The sequence below is a fragment of the Neodiprion fabricii genome, chromosome 3, assembly GCF_021155785.1.
Source record: "Neodiprion fabricii isolate iyNeoFabr1 chromosome 3, iyNeoFabr1.1, whole genome shotgun sequence".
In the NCBI taxonomy this organism is placed as follows: Eukaryota; Metazoa; Arthropoda; class Insecta; order Hymenoptera; family Diprionidae; genus Neodiprion; species Neodiprion fabricii.
Genome location: NC_060241.1, coordinates 1,140,946 through 1,163,912, shown reverse-complemented (window position 1 = coordinate 1,163,912; position 22,967 = coordinate 1,140,946). Strand labels below are relative to the sequence as shown.

The following is a 22,967-nucleotide window of genomic DNA, read 5'->3' as shown; positions in this document are numbered from 1 at the left end:
TTTTTCGCAAACGATCGTTCGTGTCTTCATATCGCAAGCCTAACCGATGTTGCATCTTTTACAAGAACAAAAGTATAATTACTCCAACGGTAAATTGAACAATCATCCGAATAATTTTCGATGAAAAATTTAAAACAAATCAGACGTTAATTTTCCGGACTTCTTCCTCGCTCGCTTCTCTCCTAATTATTTATAATCTATTTGTATTATTTGCCTCTCATTCCATTTCCCAATTGAATACGTATCGTACCGTTAACATTCGTAACATGCCGTGTAACAGGACGATTGAATTCGGATTTTCAATTCACGTCCTCTTCGGATGAATATGAAAAAATGAAAAATAAAAATAAAAAAAAAAAAAAAAAACGCGAGAGTCGACGACCCGTCAAAATTGCGACCACGTCTCAAGACGCGAGTAAAATAGGAATTTTCACCTCTTCCAAGGTATCGCCTACACGGGATGAACTTATATAAAACCGTAAGCATGATAAGTTACAAAATGGCGACGAGGCAATGAGTTTCAGGTGCTCGCGGAGTTACGTACAGGTAAAATGCGAGGGCAGAAAGTAGGTGGGTGGGGGGGATGGAGGGGGCGGCAGCCTCGACGTAATCGTCGGTAAATATTTGAGGGTGGGGGCGGTGGTGGGGGGGGCGGCTGCCGTCGCTGCCGCCGTTCCGTCATCGAGTGCGATGATTTCGGAAGCGGTTACCAGGCGGCGACACGTGCGATGCCTTGTGCATCCTCCGAGGGAGCGAGAGAGAGAGAGACGGGGAGAGAGGAAGGGCGAGAGAGAGAGAGAGAGAGAGAGAGAGAGAGCGAAATGCAAGAGGAGAGAATAAAGGTAGAAAAACAGAGAGAGAGAGAGAGAGAGAGAGAGAGGGAGATAACGGGAGAGTGACTCGCTCTCCGATCAGCACTCGGAGGCCAACCAGGTGTTTTCGGCCTGCGTGCAGATCTAAATTAGAGCGCACAACGCGTTAATTCACACGGGGGGCGGCCGTCGACGTCGTTTAGTACACCTGTCCGGCTGCAGGTAAAGAGGAAAAAAATTGTAAAAAAAAAAAAGCAAATAAATAAAAACTACGCCAGGGCCTGAGAATCGAGGAGGGATACGATTACTGCAGTCTTTATTGTTTTATCGTCGCATTTACTCGCGGAACGGACGCCGGCGTTGAGCTGAAGGTGAGTTCAGACCATCAAACTGGTTCTCTTTGCAAATTTACGTAACTGTAATCAAAGATGCACCGAGCACGAAGAACGATAAACTAAAGAAACCGATCGAACGCTGCGCGCTTTTAATCGAAATACGAGAGACCCTCCGGTTGTGTGTAATTTACGTTCGGCGACGAGATGCGTTAGCGGGATACCAAAATGGCGGAGGACGCGGCGCGTCGATACTAACCGAGTCGAAATTTAAGACCTGCATTTCATTCTACCGGGGGTTTATTTATATTTACTTTACAGGAATCTGAACGCAGAAATCTCAAATTCGACCCTCTAGCTTCTAAAAATTTATAAACAGACCCTACGTTGAAACTTCAACTCCGAAAAATTAAAGTACCAAACTCTACTTTGACGTGTTTACAATGAATAATCCAAGGCCTGGTTCGACACAATTTCCATAAGTTTTGGCAACATTTGAAAATTAAGTATCGCATTTCAACTGTATTTATTCAACGTTCTTACGAATACGGAAACCGATTCAACCGGTTGAATATACAGAAAATACGATTCGACCCATGTCTAAACCAATTCCTGTTTAGTTGAATTTTAATTTGATTTCGTACGTTTTAATCGTATTTTTTCTTTAATATCAATCACTGTTAATCAGAATTGATGGACCTCTATCAGCGGGGTAGGATTTTGAGCGTCGAAGGAGTGTTTCGAGCAATCAGGTTTAACCCAACCTCCGGAGGGTTAAAGAAGGTTCCAAACAGACCCCACTTTCAACCTAAACTCGGTAAATCGACGAATTTCGAAAATTTTTAGCGTCAAACTTACAGGTTCTGATATTGCATTGAAACAGAACGTACTTTAACGTCTTCAAAAAGTAAGCGCTCAATTTCTACCAACATATTTATACCGTCGACGTGCCTCTGAAGATAATGGTTTAATAATCATTATGCACATTGGAAATAATTATTGTACCTGCTATTGCAATCGCGTTATTATAACACTCTTGCCCGATTCTGAAGATAACAACATGTCAACTACGCGAGTAGTATAGCACAATTTTTCAATCCAAATCATCATTCGCAGTTTCTCAGTTATACCTATTAAATTGCGAACGGAATTGATTATTTTTTTCGTTACAATTATAAATTTGCAACCTTCGTCACCTTCGTTAAATTTTTACCAGAATCAAGCAAATTTTCGCTCCCGAACACGGTATTGAAAACCCGGCCGTAACGATGACTCATTAATCGGTGCAAAGTACACGATAAACAGAACGCGTTTATTTTATCTATAATGTATCGTTGATTCATCCAAGAAAATATGTACCTAATCCCTATTTCTTTTCGTTTTCATCCTCGTGCCTATTGCCGATACGTTTTTATGCATTCCAAAAACACCAAACGTATCCACCGCAGTCATCGGACAAAATTTTGGAAAAGTTCCGATCATCCGTTCATTTCCCATTTAATTTACGTCGACATTTCTGATCGGTTTACCGTCAAATCGAACCTGTTCAGCGGCGTAAAAAGGCCCGACGTGCAACGATAATAATTAACCGTAACGTTCCTCAAAGTCGCATCAGAGATAAAGCGAGGCGCGTGATACGTACTAATTGTGCGAAACGACGACGGAGACGCGATATCGCGCTCGTGTTATAATCCGCGGAATCTAGCCGAGGCCGAGGATTTTTTTTTTTTTTTAATCCATTTTCTTTTTTTTTCCTTCTTTTTACGATTTCCTTGTTCTTCCGCGGTACAAGGTGGTTTCTTTCCTCTTTCAAAGCCGGCAAAAAGATGAACAGTTTCCGGTTCTCCTCAACCAATAATCCAACATTTGGTCCGCGTTACGTTCTTCTCCGTATTCCTTTCTTTACCCGACACTTTGAAAATCACCCCTCACGAATCGTCGCTGTTTTCACTGGCACAATTTTTCACCGCGGCACAATGCTCCCGTGCATATACGCGCGTGTGTGTTTGCGTGTCGAATCGGAGTCGATTTTCGTATCGTCCGTCGGAGGCCGAAGAGAGACTTACGCGGAGTCGGGTGCAGGTCAGAATTTAACCGAAAGAACAGCCCTACGTGCGGCAGGAGGCGGCTCCGCATACTGAAATTATCATTTTAGCTGATACAAGCTAATGTAATGATGCAGTTTTATCTCTTATATTATCATGGAAAACGAGATAAATGGCGATAGTGTGGTTTATTTTGACAACGCTCTCCCTATCGTCAGCGCCCCGCTGGCTATGCGCGGTTATGTCTCTACGCGAGCTGCTCTGCTCGGCTATACCTTAGACTTAATATAGGTATGTTACATGCACGCAGAAATCAGCCCTCGTATACTTCACGAGGACGCACTTCGTTCGTCCCGATTCTTCGCGTCTCGATCCGAAGATTATCTATGCACGAAAACCATGAGCGTCGTTTCTAGATATCCAAGTTCGAAGTTTCATTGATCCGGAAGTTTTCGCCTTCAAGTGGCAATATTTGGAATGGTCGGTGTGTCGAAACTTTTGAATCGTACGGAAGTAAAATAACGAAAGACGAATTGATCGAAATCTTGAGTTTCGAAAGTTTCACTGATCCCAGAATGACAGTCTAAACATGGTAGACTACTGATCAGTCAGACTTTGAAATATCAAGATGTCGAACAATTCGTCTTTGGTTACACTTCGATGTATCAACCGTTCCAAATATTGATCCTTCCAAGTTTTGACTCCCATCCAAGGTGCCTGCGTATTCTCCTCTCTTGATCTATTTGCGATCAGTGTTTTATAGTGAAGAATCGCGAAGCAGGAAAAATTGGTAAGGTTTAGCGAGTGCCGTAGGTGAAAACAGCAGAGGATTGAGCTACGGTTCCTTAACTCTGAGAATCGGCGATTGCGTGTCAGCGAATAAACATCTATCGTATCGTAGACGCGCGTTACAATTATAAGCGTGAGTGAATTGCGGGCTGTATGGTTGCTCTGTGCACAAACGCGATTATTTTCTGTCGTGCGATTCGTCACGTAGACCAAACGCTTCGACAAGCGTAGGTACAACAAAAAGCGCGACCTGCATCAAGCTGTCCATATTATAACATGACAACCAATTGTTCGATCGGGTCTGGAGAACAAGAAAAAAATAAGACCCAAAGAGACGGTATCAATTAAAGAGGAAAGGGTTCAAAGCTGAGTTATAAGGTAAACGCACCCAAGCTGCATTAAGGATGCATACTTATGGTTCTCATCTTGGCAATGTCGAAATTTCCTCGCGCTCACCCCCCAAAAGCAATCTTGAATTTAATATAATTTACTCCAAATTTAATGCTGTACAAAAAAGATCTCTTGTAAAATTTTCGTAAATCTAATATTCATTCCATCTAAAGCTGTCTTCATTTATCGTGATTTCAATAACGCGATAAATATTAGATTAACAAATATTTTGCAAGAGATCTTTTTTGTACAGCATTAAATTTCCTATAAAATAAAATTTTTTTTCAAGTAATTAACGATGTTCTTAGAAACAATTTCAAATTGATGCATGTTTACGTATAAAAATTCAACTGCTTGGCTGTTAGGGGTGTCAGAGTCATCGGAAAAATTCGGGGATTTAGCCGTATTTTTTTCTCTAAACGTTGATAACTTTTGACGAGGGGGGATTGAGCGCGAAGGTTTTCCGTTGCATGAACAAAATATAAAACCTACTCGTAAGAAGCACTCCAATACCCCCATGTACGCGATATATATTTGGCCGAAAGGTGCGCGTTGATCAAACGTCAGTCGATGACGAGCGTCAGGGTTTTTCACCAGTCGTCACAGCCGCAGATCAGTTTGCGTGTTCGCCCGTCAGGTGGGTACACCCCACACCCATACCACACATCGCGAAAGGAGGAGAAGTCGGCCCAAGTAATAAGCAAAAATCGCGCCCATGCCGCGATCGTCGCGAGGCTTTGAGTGCACGGATTCGTCAATTCGTCATCCCCCGCATCGACGTCTGTCCCGTGGCTGCGCGAAGCGGCGACCACCGATCGAGGACGATGCTCAGGTGTTACGCGCGTCGTTTGCTGCACGACAAAATGGCCGACGAGCAAGATGGCGCCGGTAAGTTCGGATCGCCCGGCAGCCGCGGCAGCCCCACGGCAGGCGGCTCTTATCTCCCGCTGCCGTCGGCCTCGCGTGGAACGACGAACGCATCTTTCCGGTTTTATCGCCACCGAACAAACACTCGACACCCTGTACATTCAATATACGTTTACATTACGCCCGTGTGTATTGTGTACATACCAGGGTGGTTTTATTTTCTTGTTGACTACCCTTCGAAACGTTAGTTTTCAGCCCGAAGCGAAGCCTCGTGAAACCGGAACTCGGTAGCAGTAGTATTCTGAGAGCCACCTCGTCCGGTTTGAATTTGTCAAACATTATTACCGAAATATCTCGTAAACAAGATATAACCAGATAAATAGTAATAGTGTACGAGACGTAAATAGAAATTTTCGGAAGTTTCGCATTCTATTTTCAACTTCTCCTTTCACGCACTCGGCTTATCTCCAAGACTCCTCCGTACAGATGAATTATGAACCCAAAAGCGTTCGAGATACGATCTACTCTGAAACGACGCTGAAAATCGTGAAGTATTTAGAATCTCACTCCATGCCGGATGCAAATGAATAAAACAAAAATTGGAATCGGATTGTAGCTTATATATACCTACAATTTATGGATATAAAATGTTTTTACCGTCACTTGTGCCGATTCATCTGCGTAGACACGATTATTCCTCTGCATGCATTTCGCCGTTTACGTAACCCCGATTTCTATTGTTCTCATTCCGAATTGGTCTCATTTCTTCTCGGCACTATTATCTCGACAATCTCATTTCGTGCTGCAGCGATCAGCGGATAATCGTTACAAGGTATTACATACGGCTATAATGTATATTTGATACAAAAACCGATCCCGCGGTCTCTGTAATCGCTCAAAGTTACACTCCGGTATCCCCCCTCCCCATACGTATATTTTCTTGGACGATAACGATGTGGTCGCTTATGTAGCTCGGAGGCGACGTTGTACCTGTGTATCTGTTACACAACCTATACAAGTCGGTGTGTTCGACAGATAAGATCCGATCAATTCGCAGTAATAGACTCTATACGCGGAGAATGGTGCAGGTACCTGTATGACACATGTTACAAATTATGTAGGTGTGAAAGGTTTGCGTTACACGTATACACAAACATGCAACAGACAAGTCGCGGTGAAAAATTAAAATCTGCGATAACAACCTGTGTAATTGATCGATCGCTGCAGCAGGTACGTTGACGATTTTTTAATTCTTTATTCTCTGTGACATTTTTCCACTTCTATTTACAGACGCGATCCGCCAATTCCAATCCGGCTTTGAAACTCTCAACGCGAGAGTCGACTCGAAATTTAACGCCTGCATTTGATACGAGCAAGGTTCATATGAATCTGCTTTCAAGGAATCCGAACGGGAAAAACCTACATCGATCCTTCAACCCCTAAAAATTGATGAACAAACCCTACTTTGGAACTCGACTCGTAAAAGTTAAAGTACCAAATCCTACTTCGACGCTCTCGGTAGACGATTGAACCTATTTTGATACCTACTATTCAATCTACAACCTTCTCCATTGAACCCGTAATTCCTCTATAGATATATTATTACAGCGACATTCAAGTGTTTGCAATGAATAATCCAAAGGTTATTTCGACATAATTTTGATAAGCTTCGACAATATTTGGAAGTCAAGTATTGCACTTCGACTGTATTTGTTCAACGTTCTTACGGATACAAAATATCCCTTTCAACCGATTGAATGTACGGAAAATACGATTAAGCTCACGTGTAAACCAATTCCTATTTACTGAGATTTTAATTTGACTTCGTACGTTTTAATCGTATTTTTTTGTATTTCAATCGCCGTAAATCAGAATCGACGGACCTTCAACAGCGGCGTAGAATTTTGAGCGTTGACGGAAGGTTTCGAGCAAGCACGCTCCGAACCCAACCTCCGGAGGATTAACGGAGGTTCCGGACAGACCCTACCTCGAGCCTAAACTCGGTGAAATGGTAAATTTCGGAAATTATTAGCGTCCAAGCAGGCTCTGATATTGCATTGAAATAGAATCTATCTCACAATGTTTAACCCCTACGCAAGGCTTAAAGTAGACGTCAAGTTTCGCGCCGGACTAACATGGAGGCAATAATAATAGGACTCGGCCGGCATGCGGCCTCGCTGTGACCAATGGGGTGGTCGGGGCCGGACAATCGGCCGAGGGTTGGGGGACCTAAGCCGCAAAGCGGCGCAGAACGTCACCGTCGGCAGGTAGATAAGTTCGTTTCTCTCCTCTCCTCCCCTCGCCAGGCCGCCTGGTTCGTCGAGCTGAAACGTCGCTTTTGAGCCCGGTGGTAAAGTGCGGGGGGCCGACACGCGACCGACACCCACGCATCATTCCAGTTATTCTCCGCAGTTTGCCGCGCGCGGTTTAAGCAGGCAGGCAGACCGATCAGAGCAGCACAGCTCGAGCCCCTGCAAAACCCGACCCTGATCCTCGTCCATGTGTGCGGTGTGATAGTGCGCCGAGAGTGCGAGCATCCGAGAGGAATTTTCCGACCCTTCCTTGCTCTTCGAATCGTCAGCCACGCGAGGAACGCCGAGAAATCAAGTCAGTCCGTTCAGATGCGACACGTTACTGCGGTTGAGGTAATTTTTAATGTCTACCATTATTTTTAAAAATATCCCCAGGACAAAATTCCCCCTGAAGAGTTTTACGTTTTCACCCAGAGCAATCATCGAATTGTCAAAATCGCACGTTTAATTCTCAATTTGGTACGTTTTGGCTTAATTTAATTTCATTCAGTTTAATGGACACTTTTGTCATTTTGTGTCAGTTTCAAGGATGATTTTGTCCTGAAAGGATTTTATCCGGGGGAATTTTATCAGGGAGACTTCGTTGATGCGAGATTTTTACCGGCCAACAATTTTTGGTCGCACTACGGTGGGAGGGATTTACTTGTTTTCGAATACGAAAAAGAGATCGTGCCATTTTTGACAATGAACCTTAATACCGACGAAATTTCTTCCGGTGATTATTTCTCCAGGCCGTGGATTAGCTAAAGACTGAGTGTCCTGTGAATTGTGGGACTAAACTTTCATACGAAATTGCTTGCGAGGTGAATACTGGTAGTTGATAGAAAAATTATTTTTTTTTGCATCGTATAACTGTATAATAGAATGAGCTCACAGGAACCACTATCTAAGTGACGTTGAAGTTATATTTGCAGGCTGACAATTGGTGTGTTGAACGATCGCCTTGTTCCATGTTGGTAAATCAGCTCCAAAGGGGGTCAAAGGCCGTAGCGGGTCAAGCGGGGTGAAAATTCCTTTCACGAATACCGTAAGGATATTTCAAGGATAAGCAGGTACCATCGAAAGACGAAGATTCTGCGAGCAACAGATCTCAATCTCAGTTGGTTGTCGAGAAAAATAGAGAAAACTAAAAGATACAAAATAATTTTCACCCTACGATTGATCTGACCGATTTGTTTCAAAATTCATGGGGACAAATTTTTAGCTCCATAAACTCACGATGAAAAAAATTATTGTCTCTCTTAAAATCTTTGTTTTTCACTGTGATACTTTTCGGGAAAAATTATGAAACTTATTTTTACATTTCTTATAGATTTCTCAACAACTGGTATTTTTTTCAAAACTTTCGTAACGGTACACCCTAGTTACCAAATAAAAAAAAACAAAAATAAAAACCTTCTTTGTTATCAGAAGAACTGAATTATTAAACGAGTTTCAGGCGCATTATTGGATCATAAATGATGTGCTGAAATAATTCATTTGCGTTAACGTAACTCAATTATTTTAGCGTATTATTTATAAAAAAATAAGAGTAGAGTTTTCAATAGTACGGCCTCGAGTACGGCTAAAACTTGTTCAAGGTTACCTCATACTGTAAAATTTTTAGAAGCTGTTTGTTGTTTACCCCCTTTAATAGACAGTTTGAACGGTTAACTAACATGCAATACGAGGATTGACGGTGAGACGTGTAAATTCAATTTCTTCTCTCAAAAAACATGGAAAGGCGCGAAGAGACATATTTTATCAAATTGTATTTTTTTCCCATAAAAATGTTTGAACCCACTCCTCGAAGCGTACGTGAGTTGAATACTAAAAAAATTTGATACTACCTCGGCAATTTGCCCAATATTAACTTTGCTCGAAAAATATCACAGTGAAAAACAAAAATTTGAGAGTGTTGTCTCTAATTTTGATTCGTGAATTTATTGAGCTAAAAATCTATCCGTTGCGCGCGTGAAAGCTCTCGACTTCCTTAATAACATATCAAAGTTTTAGACTAATCGGTAAACTCAATCCTAGGGAAAAAATTATTTCACATATTATAGTTTTCTTTACTTTTCTCGAAAAAACAATTGAGATTGAGGTCCGATACTTTCAGGATCTTCATATTTCAATAGTATTCTTATCCTGCTTAGCCCCTTATGGCTTTTGACCAACAACTTGTTACGCGGGTTCCTGAAACTATCCAGTGATGACTCATTATCGTTGTGTGTCCCGAAAGAAACTCTTTTGTGACGGAATGTCAGCTTGTAAAAATGAATGAAACGAAGTGAACGCTAGTGAATTGTGCTCGTCCAAGAAGAACCTCGTTTAGATCGTCGCTAAACTACGATTCTTGTGTCAAAAAAGTGGGAAATAAGGTGAAAACTCGTACGGCGGCAGCATCGGTATGATTCATTATCAGCCGAAAAGAGAACCCGAGAGTTTATTGCACGTGAAAACCTCGATTCTATCCTAGTCACGACCCTATACATTCGACATAACGGTGAAAGAGTTTCAAATTGTTGGGGAAATGAACTGGCGCAAGACGGACATTACATTACGTACATGATTTACCGTCACAAGAGATTCGTCACATTTATAGACGGAATCGTTATCGCAGCAGAGTGTCGAGGGTGAGTGTAAGGATGGGTAGGTAGGCGGCGGTTTGAATTTGCTCAGGAACGCGTCATCGGTCGAGGGTTTGGCACTGAGGTTTACCAGTTGGTGGACTGGGGGATTTTCGTACGCTTCAACCTACACAGCTCTGCCTTTCTAATGTACGTACCTGCGTTTACCGGCGACAAAAACGTGAGTCACATTTTACAGTGTGTTTACCCAACGCCTCAACACGCTGGGCTTTGGCCGGACGGTATTTAATGACTTGACGACGTCGATCTGCACGCCTTTTCAACGCTGTGGTTCTACCGCTTTGCCAAATTTCCTACGATAAAATATTACGTACAATGCGGTGTCGGGTCACCGTGTAGTTAAACTTATTACCGTGCGGAAACGATGTTTGCCTCTCGAGTTGCAATTTATCAGCCGTTAATTGTCCCAGATGTCGAGTGTAGATAAGTCATCAATGCGGAAGAATGGTACAAGGACATCGTTCAAAAGCCTCGTTTCGGTTTCTATAGAAATTCTAACGTCAAGTTTTCGTCACACTTAACCAGACGTGGAATTTGACTCTTTTGGAAAACGAATTTACCCTCGTGGAAAAATTTTAGCACAACCGATATCATATACGGGAGTTGGGCTGACGCGGCGAGCGATTATTGACGTCGCGAATACGAGACGAGATTGTCGGATGAACTGGTTAGTACGAAATTCCCCGCCTCTCTTTTCGCTGTGTAAACACAATGATCGGTTGCAAGTCGGTCGGTGAGAGCTCGACGGGATTATCGGGGAAGGGGATTAGCCTTTATCTGAGGCTTGGACACTCGGGGTATTAAGACGCATTGATGCAGGTAGCTCTCGTGGATAGATAAAAGAATCGGATGATTGAATGAGGCCGAGACGACGAAGCTCTGTGTCTGTCTCTTTTGTCAAACAGTTACAAATCCGGTTAAAATCGTCGAACTTCCGAGATAGGTGCCTTGGAGGACAATGCGAATGACTAGCGTGGGCGGGGGGAACAAAGCGCGCGTCACCTCGTTTGAAGAAACGATCCCGAAACCGGCGGAAGTCGAAACTTGACATTGCGGAGCGGAAGTGTGACGTGCCGGGCAAACAAAGTCTCACATATTTCAGCTCGCCACGTCTCGAGCTTAAGGTGCGCCTCGGGCTGCAGCGCAGTGAAAACCGGGCACAACGCGTGTCGTCGCGTGCCAACCGTCTCGACCCCCCTTCCAACATTTTCCGGTCCATGACTAACGGACCCGACAGCCAACCGAGAGAAGGCCCAGACGGATATATCCATCAAACGACCCAGAAACCGATGAACCGAATATCTGCAGAGAGACCGATCGGTCGGCGCTTGCTTCCAGGTAACCATGAAGGAGCCCCTGATCAGTAACCAGCAGGAGTCGAAGATAGACTGGGACGGAAATCGGACTGAGAGAAATTCGCCTCGAATGTCGCAACAACCCCCGGATGACCAGAACCAGGAGCCGAACCCCCGCAGCGTGATAACCGCCAGGCGGCATGTCAGAACCATAACCACAGCGGGACACATAACCGAGGGGACGGTCGGAGACCAGGAATCCGAATCCCCGATACCGAGTCCCGTTGGCGCGGGGTTGCAGCAGGCCATGCCGGTCGGCACCGCCCAGGAACAACACGAGCAACATCAGCACCAGCAGCCGCGATACCAGCAGGATGATCAGCACCAGCAACACTTCATCGAGGTATCGCGAGGCTCAAGTCCCGGTGATCCTCGTGACCAGCACCACGTTCCGACGTACGCCACCAACGGTCAGGACAACACCGATTCACAGGAGAGCGGAGAATCCAACATCACAATCGCTGTCAGCAAAGAACCACCGAGGTAACCACGCTTCGATGTTTTATTACCGGACCGATGACTCCGTTCGGCTTCAATGACTTACAAGTACTGAAGAATATTGTAATTCTGACAACGCTGATATAGTGGAGTGATGAGTATTGGAATTTTAGGTCAACGAATTACGTAACATCATCTTTCGTTAACGGCTCGACTCGAGTAAGGGAGCTCTTCGGAAGGAATATACATTTGTTAAACTGTCACTTGTCATATCCGTAGACCCTCGGCCGGTCCCTCATTACCTTGTTTTCTTTCTGTTTTTGACACTTTAATTAAATACGTATTCGTTCTGAGAAGGGGCCCTTACTCGGGTCGAAACGTTAACAAAAGACGGTGTTACGTTTTCATTGACATACAATTTCAACACCCGTCACTCCATTGATTTATAACTGCAGTCTGCTGACTTGAAACTTGTACACCTGCAAATTTGATCTAGATACGGGACGCCGAGACCCGAGAGAACAGAAGTGAGGTATATGTACGGAAATCAGGAACAGGAAGTGCGTAGGGAGGAGCTGGTGGTGCATGGCGATCACCAGCAGCAGCAGGCACACCAGAGGTACAGTCCTCAGGAGAGTGAGTTACGGGCGAGGTACCAAGGGTCGCCGCTCGGTCACCGCGAGGATTACGCAGCCTCGCCAATGGTTTCGCAAGCCGGGGGAACTATCCAGATATCGGCGTCACCGGCAGCTCCGTATTCCCCACCGATCGATGGGATCAGAGCAGCTCAGCAACAGCAGCAGCAACAGCAACAGCAACAGCAGCAACAACAACAGCAACAGCAACAGCAGCAGCAGCTCGTAGTCGCGGGATACTCGGATCCCGGTAGCGTGAATGTCAAGTACGAGGCTGAGACCGTCGCAGCGACAGAGAGCATCAAAGGCTCCAGTACTTACACGACCCTGGAGACCGTTGCTCTAGCCCCAACGCAGCCGGTTCAGTACGCGCAGTACATCTCAGCAAGCGAATCGTTTCAACAGACAGTTCCAAGTTACAGCTACTCGAAACCAGGTGATTTCTACCTGAGCTTTCCAGCCACAAGTCAAGCTGGAGGCCGAGCGGCAGAGGTGAGTATCTATCTTAAATAAGTCAGTGTGAATTTTGAGATTGCATATCAACTCACATCTTCGCGCCCGGGTGCAATGGCTCGGGATTATCGTCAGTCGTTAATCTAATCACACCTCCTCGCCGCTCCTCCCTTACCCTCAAGGTCGACTCACCGAGCAGTGTCTACATAAAAAGTGACCCGACTCTTACCTCATCCTCGCTTCTAAGCGGTGGACGACTCCCGCCGCTGCATTACGAGCAGCCTGGATCTCCCGGGTCCCAGGTCACCCTCCATGGAAGCGGGACGGCTACCTACCAGTACGTCAAATCCAACGGGGACCAGTACTGGTCTACGGGGGGATCGACACCACCATCGACCCTTGAGTTCGTCCAAGGGTACGGAGGCGGCGTCGCGGCCATTTCGGCCAACGACGCCGCCAACATGCAGCTCTACCCTGGCGGCGGGTACAACGGTGTCGGTAACGGGAACGGACCCCAGTCACCATGGACCACTCTGCCGCCCGGTGCGGGCGACGACTCCTTCGAAGGCCCCATTATGACCGCCGAACTTAAGGAGTGCGTCAATTGCGCCGCCAACATGACACCTCTGTGGCGGAGAGACGGGACTGGACACTATCTCTGCAACGCCTGCGGCCTCTACAGCAAAATCAACGGTGTAAACAGACCTCCGATTAGATGCGGGAAGCCCAAACAGCCCGTCGCACCGGTGAGTAGATCTTCTTTCGTATGTTTTGCGATAAAGTCGCGGGATGACGAGAGGTCAGCTGAGTTTTGTTCCCGACCTCTCCAACTTCGGGTCAATTTTTCGAACTCCGAAGTTCATTCTCCTGGATTAAGTATATCGGAAAATTACCTTAAGCACCCTCAAGGCTCGGACTTGACTGCTGGAATCAGGCCATTGATATTTGCTCTGATAAGGTGGTCGAGCTGTTCGTTCGTCCGCGGTTCACGGAGGTGACTAGCGACAGGCAGACAGACAGACAGACAGACGGGCACGAGGGATGGCTCGTTCTGCTACACGACTTCGATATTAAGTAATGTTTGTGCACTCGACGGGCAAGCGAGCGAACAAGCAGCTCGAGCTAGCCAGCCAGACCCTTATCTCTCTATCCGGGCGAGCAAATACGACGAGAAAACCCGCGTCAACCGACACAATGCGGTACTCGAGAGACAGGCTCTGTTTGCTCTAGTTTACTCCCCCTCACCTCTGCCCTGGATACCAAAATTCTTCCTCGAGGAGGCGCGGTCTCCCTCCTCGTTCCATGCACAACAACATTTGTCAACGAATAAACCGTCTCTATCGTTTCGGTGTTTTTAAATTGTGTGACATTTTTTCAGACCGGGGGTCGCAGGACGGGAGTTCAATGCGCCAACTGTCACACCAGCAACACGACGCTCTGGAGACGCAACAACAACGGCGAGCCGGTTTGCAACGCGTGCGGACTTTACTACAAGCTGCACAACGTGAGTTTTGGGTCGTTTTCAGAGTTTAACAACCCTCTGTTTATTTGGCTTTTGATATCAGCGCCGTGGCGCTACGTTTAATTATATTCCCGGCGGTGAAGGTGACAACCTCACTCGGCCGGCCAACCCGTATCTCGGAGCGATTGCGATGATCCACATTTAGATAACCCCCGTGCTGCGGCACCAAACCGTCTGTAACGTATTCGGTAACGTGATAATGGTGTGTGACGGTAGTGAGGAGAGTTGGACGCCGAACGAAATCATCATCCTCGTGACGCAAGGCGAATCTTGCTCCACGGGCATGCTTTAAGTGAGGCTGTAAATTTCTAGTCGAAACAAGCGCCGTAAAGGGCGCAAACAAGTACGCCAAGTCTCGCGAGATTCCTCTTCCAGGAACGGTTCACGCGCGTTTGGAGAACAAACAGAGACAGCGCCTCCTCCTCCTCCTCTTCTGCAGGCGACCCGCTGCATGGCTGCTCATGTATAACTCATCCCCGAAGCGAGACAATGAGAAAAGAAAGAATTGTTTCCGCTCTTGAGCGTTTGAGCTCTGAAAATCCAGGCGCCATTCAAACTCGATGGTATCGACGACGTGCGGTCGTCATTCCGATACGAGAGGTGACGTCAACCATAGGAATACCATTTTTATGCGCCGGGATCTCAGGGTAACCAACGGTGCTCTACTAACTCGTAGACTTTATTGTGTGCACGTCGTACCTGCCTCGGTGGATTACGATACTGTTTAAACTGTGCGCGAGACGCACACCGAGGCAGATCTACGTGCCCGAAGATGGAAGGCGAGTGGTAACCGGTAATTCTAAGCCTTGAGCAACCTCTTTGTCCGGGCCGGTAATCAACTTCATCATTTTTAATTAACATTAATCTTGCGTGTCGGTCGACCGGTCTTATCGCGGTCTTGCCATCGCTCGGCAGTTGCGATAAGACACCGTAATTACCTAACTATTTCTGTCGAAAATAATTTCACCACCGAATAAAAAGATCGCGGGTAAGCTCGACGCGTCACCGTTCGGATTATCTCTTCATCGCGCCGATCATCGATACATATACAGGCACCCGCGCTGTATCTACACATAGGCACTCAGAACTGTTGCTTAACTGAAAAATCTTCCATTCACCAAGATCGATTCCACTGCTCGCTTTGTATCTCAGCCATGTCAGCCAGCTCTTCGCCTGTTTTCCCCCAAGTTCGATCAACCCGTTACTAATTATACCAAATCCTCCTATCAAGCCTAGATGCTTATCCGATTTCAATTGGCTCCGGCGATCCAAAGTCCGAATCTCTTCGCTCCGAGACAGTTGCAGTTGCCTGAAATATCCCCACGGCTTTGAGACATGCTCTACCACTTTACTCCTTCCGTTTTCAGGTGAACCGACCTCTGAGCATGAAGAAGGAGGGAATCCAGACACGCAAGAGGAAGCCGAAGAACCCAGCAAACCTGCCGGGAAGTCTGGCTGGATCGAGTGGAATGCACAAGACCGAGCTTAAAGCGAGCTTACTCGGTGAGTCTCCGGTGAGCAAGACACTCATTATTATCAAGTAAAAATCAGCGAAACAAAGGAACCTCGACGTCGATGCGCACAGTTCTCTAATTATCCTCCCGATGCATGATGGCCGACCAAATTCCCCGCGCATTCGCCGTGGGCGGACCCTGGCCCTCGATTGGTCGGAGCGTTTCCGATAAGCTTCCGCTCTTTGTGACCCCTTCCTCTCTCCTCGGCGAAAGAGGGCTAGTCGATAGATAGACGGAGGGTTGGATGGAGGGGAAGACGGAGTATCGATCTCCTTCGTTTCTGATCCTTGTGTTTTTCGTGTTTCAGTGGAATCGAAACTGCAGCTGAACATGTACGCCAACGGCGGTTCGGGGGGTGGATCGGGTGGCGGTGACGAGCACTATTTACCCGTCGGTGCCCTCACCACTGCCCAGCTGAACCACGCGCATTCACCCCTAGCGCTGCCCTCCGCTGCCGCCCTTAATCGTCAGACCACCCTCTCGTGAGTTGAAAATTCGACATTCGAAGCTTGGAGATATTTGCTAGTTAAGATGCGACAGGACACGCTACACAGCGACTGCTTTTATCGTTGAAATTGACCATCGTGCCACTTCGTCTCTAGCTTGACAAGACAGTTTCCATCATCCCCAGGGATGCGATATCTTACCATTCTTCGTCTGCAAATTTCACACCACTTTTACCGCCAACCTATCTCGCCCGTGGGAAACAAAACGACGCTAGTTACTTCCTGACAGGAACAGCTACAGCTTCTGACATCCTGATGCAGCGAGACTGAAAAGTGAAACTGCTGATTGCATTCAATAAAAATTCTCTTCAATTTTGATACAGGGTGCCCCCGCTGGAACCGATCAATAGTCGATCGGCGGCCGATCTAACGTCGGTAATAACCTCGACAACAGCCGCTCATACCGACAGAAACTGATCTCGCATGTGGGTAAGCGATTATAGAACGTGTCTTGGCGTGATGCCGACCGTGCGCTGTTGTACTGGCTAGTGATGTGGCCGAGCTGATTTGAGATCAGTTCAGTGGGTAACTGAAGCGCCCTCGTCGCCCTTTAACCGTGGTCAATAGTGAGTATATTTTATTACCGTGTTTTCTAGAGGCATTCCAACTGCGCTGGGTGATTGCCGTGAATTCCATAACGGATAACACATTATTAATTTATATGACTTATTATTAATATCATTTTTATGTAATATTAATTAAGCACCTTATTATAGGTAAATATTAACTAGGTAATTTGTTATCACCGTCGTTGTTGTTAGGATTAATTATGACTATCGTTATCATTTTATTATTAAGACCTTCTGTAGCGAAGTTTTATCCCATCACGTACAGTCGGTATGACCTTTTAATTAATCGTTGTAGCGGAATACTAAATTTAATATGTATATATACATATATATGTATATATATATATATATATCTTTTTTACCAAATTCCCAAAGATTTATAAATACCCATATATGTATATGACTATATACATATGTATGTGTATATATATATATGTATACTTTTATGTGTGCGCAGTGTATTATAAACGGACAGAAGGAAAAAAAAAATTAGCCCAAAGAGTAATATATTATTATATAAAATAAATACGTACGTGTAATATATTAACGTAAATATTATACACGTGAATGCAAAAATATAAATATTTAAGTGTAACTAAGCGCAGTTATTGTATTTAGAATGACGTAAACGTAACATATATAGCGTACTGTAAGCCGACACAGCGATAAGAAATATTAAGATACCCTAGCAGACTTGAATAACTCACGTGGAGTAATTGTCGATGTCATTACACTGATCGTATCTAATTATATTATACCTATATAATACATGAGTGAATGTATAGTAATATTATATACAGTATACATATAATCGTTACATGTGTACATTACCGGTCAGTGATCGAAAACCGGTAATGTACACGTACGCAATATTTAAAAGATTATTGATCGAAACAGCAGGTTCAAAAAAAAATTAATATATCATTTTTGCTTTTTGGTCATCCAGGGAGAAATATTTAACCGTCTCTTGGCGGACTTTGAAGCAATTCAGAATAAAAATACGACAAGGCGGAAACAAAAGACATTAAGAAGCATTTAATTAGCAATCGCGAGTCATGTGATTTGCTTGCGCGAAAGTTTCGTGAAATGGGGTTGAGCGCGATTACTGCGCAATTGGGGTGACAGAGGGCTGCGCAAGAAAAGGGACTGCCGGTGACTCGGGGTGGATTAACTATGCTAGAAGATCCGGGACGAGTGGATAGTGCCGGGTTCGGATGGTCCTCTCTCTCTCTCTCTCTCTCTCTTTCTCTCTCTCTCTTTCTCTCTTTCTCTCTCGGACGAATGGCTCGGCCGGAGACGAGGCGCGAAGAGGGGGGGAAGTCCATCAGCCGAAAGAGCGGTAAGACTCCTATCAAGCCGGTCTCGACTCCGCTAAGGGCTATTCCATGTTAGCCGGTCGTCGGGCGATCTTTATTTTTATTTCGTCCTCCTTTTTCTTCCTCTTTCCTCACTTCCAGTCCGAGCAGTATTTTCTTCCTTTTCTCGTCTCCTCTTCTTATTCTTCTTCTTCTTCTTCTTCTTCTTCTTCTTCTTCATCTTCTCTCGTTCGCAGCCTGGCGTCGTCCTCGGAACTCTGCAGATGTTACGCTGCACCGATTCCGAATTAACCTCGCAATAACTGTCCTTGATCAAGGAAATCGAGAGAGCTTTTCCCGCTCGAAATACGTCGCCGATTTAAAAAAAACACCCCGGTAGACGCCTGCGGTCGACGTCGGCGCGACGCCCGACGCCGCCGACGGCCAGGCGACAACCGCATTCCCCCGTTATCAACTCCACTTCGCTAGATTCCCACAGATTCAAGGCTCGGAATACACCGCGATGCGCGCTTCTCTTATACGTATACGAAGACCGCAAGCGGCGCCAACATTCCACGATCTTGTTCAATTCACTCGGGGGTTAATGGAACGTTGCTCAAGGGACCAACGAAGCCGAAAACGGAAACCGAGTATTTTACTTTATTCATACACCGTTACGTACGGTCCAACGTGAAAGCGTTCGTTAGTTCCAAAAGTCTACGCGACGTCCAGGGACGATTCTTCACCGGCAATGAGATAGAGCGAACTTGTAAAGCATGGGGCAACTCGCCTGAATTGGGACCACACCTGCCCCTCCTTGCCCTAATCAACTGAAACAGTCACAATCTCCGCGAGGAAGACACCCCGGTACTTTAAGAGTACCTCTTTGGCTGTCCAGCTCAACCGCATTAATGTACCAGGCACTTTAAAAACCGGCGAGAGAAAGACTGGTACATTGTTTACTCGCGTGCCTCGAGAGCTCAAGCTGTTGTCGGAGTCAGATTATGAGAGAGAAGGACGAATACTCGGGTGAATTTATTGGCTGCGAAGTTCTCAGACCGAAATTAATCTGTCCTCCGATCATGATTTCACGAACGTTTCTCATCCCACGTTTGACGGAATATTATCATCATCCCTGTTATCGTGGTGAGATTGGATTTTTCGTGTTGTACAAATGATCGGTGATTACCGATTTCAGATTACCGGTTTTTATAGTCTCGCGATCTTGGGCAGTTCGTATCCCAAGTAGCGTATGTTGATATGCATATTCAGAAGCTCGTACCACACGACACTCTTCCTGTCTTGGAAAACAAAATTGGAAACATTAACGGACTCGTTGGCTACCGGATTGATTGACACCGTTTACTTTGTTCCAGTAAAAGAGTGTATCAGCCAGCGATGGCCGGTAACGATAGGCATATAATTGGATTACTCAATCATCCGTTAATGGAAGCTCGATAGGAGGAAACTCGTCATTCTTCACCGATATAACTGACCCGGCGCAACTTGGGACCAGTTGGTATCAGCGAGATTCGCCTCAAGCTCGACTGTCACTCGGAAGATATCTCTCTTCGTCAAGTAACGCGATCCTTGACACCGTTCCTCTGCAAGGGATCAATATGGAGGAGAGCCTGCGGGTTCGACGATGATCTTCTACGGGACTGCAGACAGGATTCTGGGTTCCCGATCGGAGGCATGGCGCCGACGGAGTCCACTTATCAACCAGAACCCGTTACACCTTTCCCTAATTTCTTTTCTTTATTTCTAGTCGTCCTCCCGATCGTTCGACTCCATTCCAGCCCCGGCATCAGGGTTATCTACGAGATTACACGTGCATTACGGGATTGAGTCCTCGTTCTTGGCCGCCCCCGCCGGTTCCCCCCTTATTCCTCGTTTGTACGTTTCCAAATATTCTACTCCAAGACTATTCTCCGTCCGTAGGAAATTAATGACTGATCACCCACCGACTCGAGGGACGCCGAGTGGTTTGCCTAACGGTACCTGCCTGCACTTCGAGCTTCGACCACCGAAATGACTGCTTGGTGGTTTCGAGTAGCGGAGGACGTGTATATTTCTTGATAGCCAACCAATTTCACGAACACGACATGGAGCCGAATAAGAAGTTGAAGAACAATCCGCACCGCGTTATCATCCCTCGCCTCGCGCTGCATACACGGTTTGCAGGGCTAATCTCCTGTCTTCTTAGAAGTTCATTCGCGATAGAGGGATACTTTATCGTACACCTCGGTGGATCGAAGAAGCGACGGACGGACGGCAAGCGAGAGGAAGAGGGACCCCGGTCTTTATTCCCGTCACATCGCCCTCCCGATTGGTCGACAAGGTTCCAAGATGGCTGAAGAGCAATCCTCTCGATTAACCAGCGAGCGCACGTGCACGGTAACCGCGTCCACGGCGAACCGTGGGTGCAGGCAAGTTTAATTTTTGGAATTTGAGCCGAGCTCGAAAAGCTCTACCGCCCGCCGAAATCGGTCGGATAGCCGCAGCCGCTCGAAATACCCCGACGCAGTCGAAGGAACTCGAACGATCGAGTTACAACCTCAACGTTGCTCGATATCGGATCAAACGGGCAACGTGGTGTTCGTGCGGTGAACCGAAGGCGCGAATAAATCGCTCGCCCACTCCGAGCTCGGAAGGTCCAAGCTCATCTTGTTGGACTCGGAGGTCACCGCATCCCGCGCGAGGAACGCGACGAGCGGTCGTCGGTGAATTCGGGCGAAGAGTTACGAGAAGAAAACCCGCTCGCGATGGTGGAAAAATTGTCCGCTATTATCGTCTGGAAGACCTCGCCGCAACGGGGGGAACGAGCGTGTCCCGGCTGCGGTGCGGAGGCGACGAGATGGAAGAGGGAACGAACGAGTCAGGGAGCATAATGCCAGGACTGGATAACAAATCACATAGGAGTGGCGGCCTAGCGGGCCGAGGAGCCGAGGAGCCGAGTGGAATGGAAGGAAGGGACACTCGCAAATTGATTCCTCTAATCTAATCGGGTCGGGGCGGCAATGTCTTGGACTTGGGAGTCTTCTCTTCCTGGAACCCGGGGCGGAGCGCGCATATGCCGGACTCGCTGCGAGCGAGCGAGCGAGCCAGGGAAAAGCGAAAAACAGAAATCGAAAAGCCCGGCGAAGGCGAAGGCTCGCATCCACGGCTCGGACTCTCGTGAAATATTGCGAAGTTTCGTCCCGACGGTGCCGATTCACCGAGTCTGACCAAACTCTCGATCTTACCCTCCGTCTCGACACACTTCTGCTCGCTACAAATTGAGACTCGATTCAACTACCCAGCCCCTAAATCAGCTCACATCTTTTTTTTTGACAATCCTTCGTTTCGGAATTACATGCTTTTATTTCAAAGTTGGTTTTCAGTATAGTACGAATTTTAACTAAATATCGATGGAGATTAATGATTTTTTTTTTTTATTATCTTCTTATTTACTCTCTTAATGCTCTCTCCGATATGAACAATTTATTTCCTAACGGACAACCTAACGGGTCTTTTTATGAAGCTTATCAGGTGTGGTCTAGTATCGGATGAATCTTGGCGAAAAAAAATCAAATTTAAACTCTAATGCTTTTGAATAATTAATTTTCGAATGCGATGCAAACCGATTTCGATAAGGCAAATGGGGTTTTAATTAAAACAACCTTTCTCCTAGAACAGGATTTCAAGTGCACTAAATTACGTAAAATAATGATCCATGTACTCCAACGATTTCTAAAACCGTTAGAAAGAAGAAAACAACTTAAAAAAACATAAATTTTTGCCGATAAAAATGGCAACGGCCTGAAAGCCTTCGATGAGACCAATGACAGTTATATGTGTTCCGAAGATTCATCTATCTTGAAACGATTCCATAGACACTCGTAAAAGTTTTCCAAACTCAGCGTATCTGATCAACGGATGAATTACTTCCAATTCCTAAACTGCGATCTCAAAATTTCACGATCACATTTCTGTTATCCTCGGCAGACGAAGCCAAGTTCATGTCCAAGCGATGGGTCTGGACGTTGATCCCACTCTGTGTAAACACCATTATAATCAGATCCACGGATCCATAATCAGAATTGTTGATCCGTTGTAAGACAAGTTGAATCAACTCGAAGCGGACCGCACAACTTGAGCTTCCAGAGTGGCGGAAGTCGGTTCCCTCGGTATTTAAAAGCGCGGATCTGGATCGTTGTACATCCGTCGGCGTACAGCGAAGCCGCTCGCTTCGGAGAGGAGCGGTTTGTCCTCTATCCTAACACGATCTTAGCAGCCAATTATCAGCGCGATACGATCTCGGCTCCTTCCCGGCTGCTGCAGCTTGACGCCACGCGGCCGGAGAGAAAGGAGAGAGGAGAGAGGAGAGAGGGGCTTACATAAGGGAGGATCCAGCGTAAAACGTAAGTCAGGCTAGTCCGTCGTGTCCAGCCCAATAAATGCACCGGCAGGTATAAACGTGCTCGGAGGGGGGCCAGCCCGCGACTCGCACGCGGGGTTCGC

General features: G+C 46.1%; 1 protein-coding gene across 4 annotated transcripts; it reads left to right on the top strand.

Moving 5' to 3' along the window:
- The first annotated feature begins 956 nt into the window (after positions 1-956).
- Positions 957-17,488, top strand: LOC124178028 (putative mediator of RNA polymerase II transcription subunit 12). Of its 4 annotated transcripts, none has more exons than XM_046561098.1 (8): positions 957-1,183; positions 11,516-12,015; positions 12,467-13,097; positions 13,241-13,804; positions 14,437-14,562; positions 15,948-16,083; positions 16,402-16,576; positions 16,697-17,488. In XM_046561098.1, exons 2-8 carry the CDS (start codon positions 11,522-11,524, stop codon positions 16,824-16,826), a joined length of 2,256 nt encoding a protein of 751 aa, XP_046417054.1. In that variant the 5' UTR covers positions 957-1,183; positions 11,516-11,521; the 3' UTR covers positions 16,827-17,488. The 4 variants fall into 4 exon arrangements, with proteins under 4 accessions (XP_046417054.1, XP_046417053.1, XP_046417057.1 ...); XM_046561097.1 differs by lacking the exon at positions 957-1,183 and adding an exon at positions 7,541-7,880; XM_046561099.1 differs by lacking the exon at positions 957-1,183 and adding an exon at positions 7,544-7,880 and having other exon boundaries at positions 16,924-17,487.
- Positions 17,489-22,967: the final 5,479 nt, after the last annotated feature.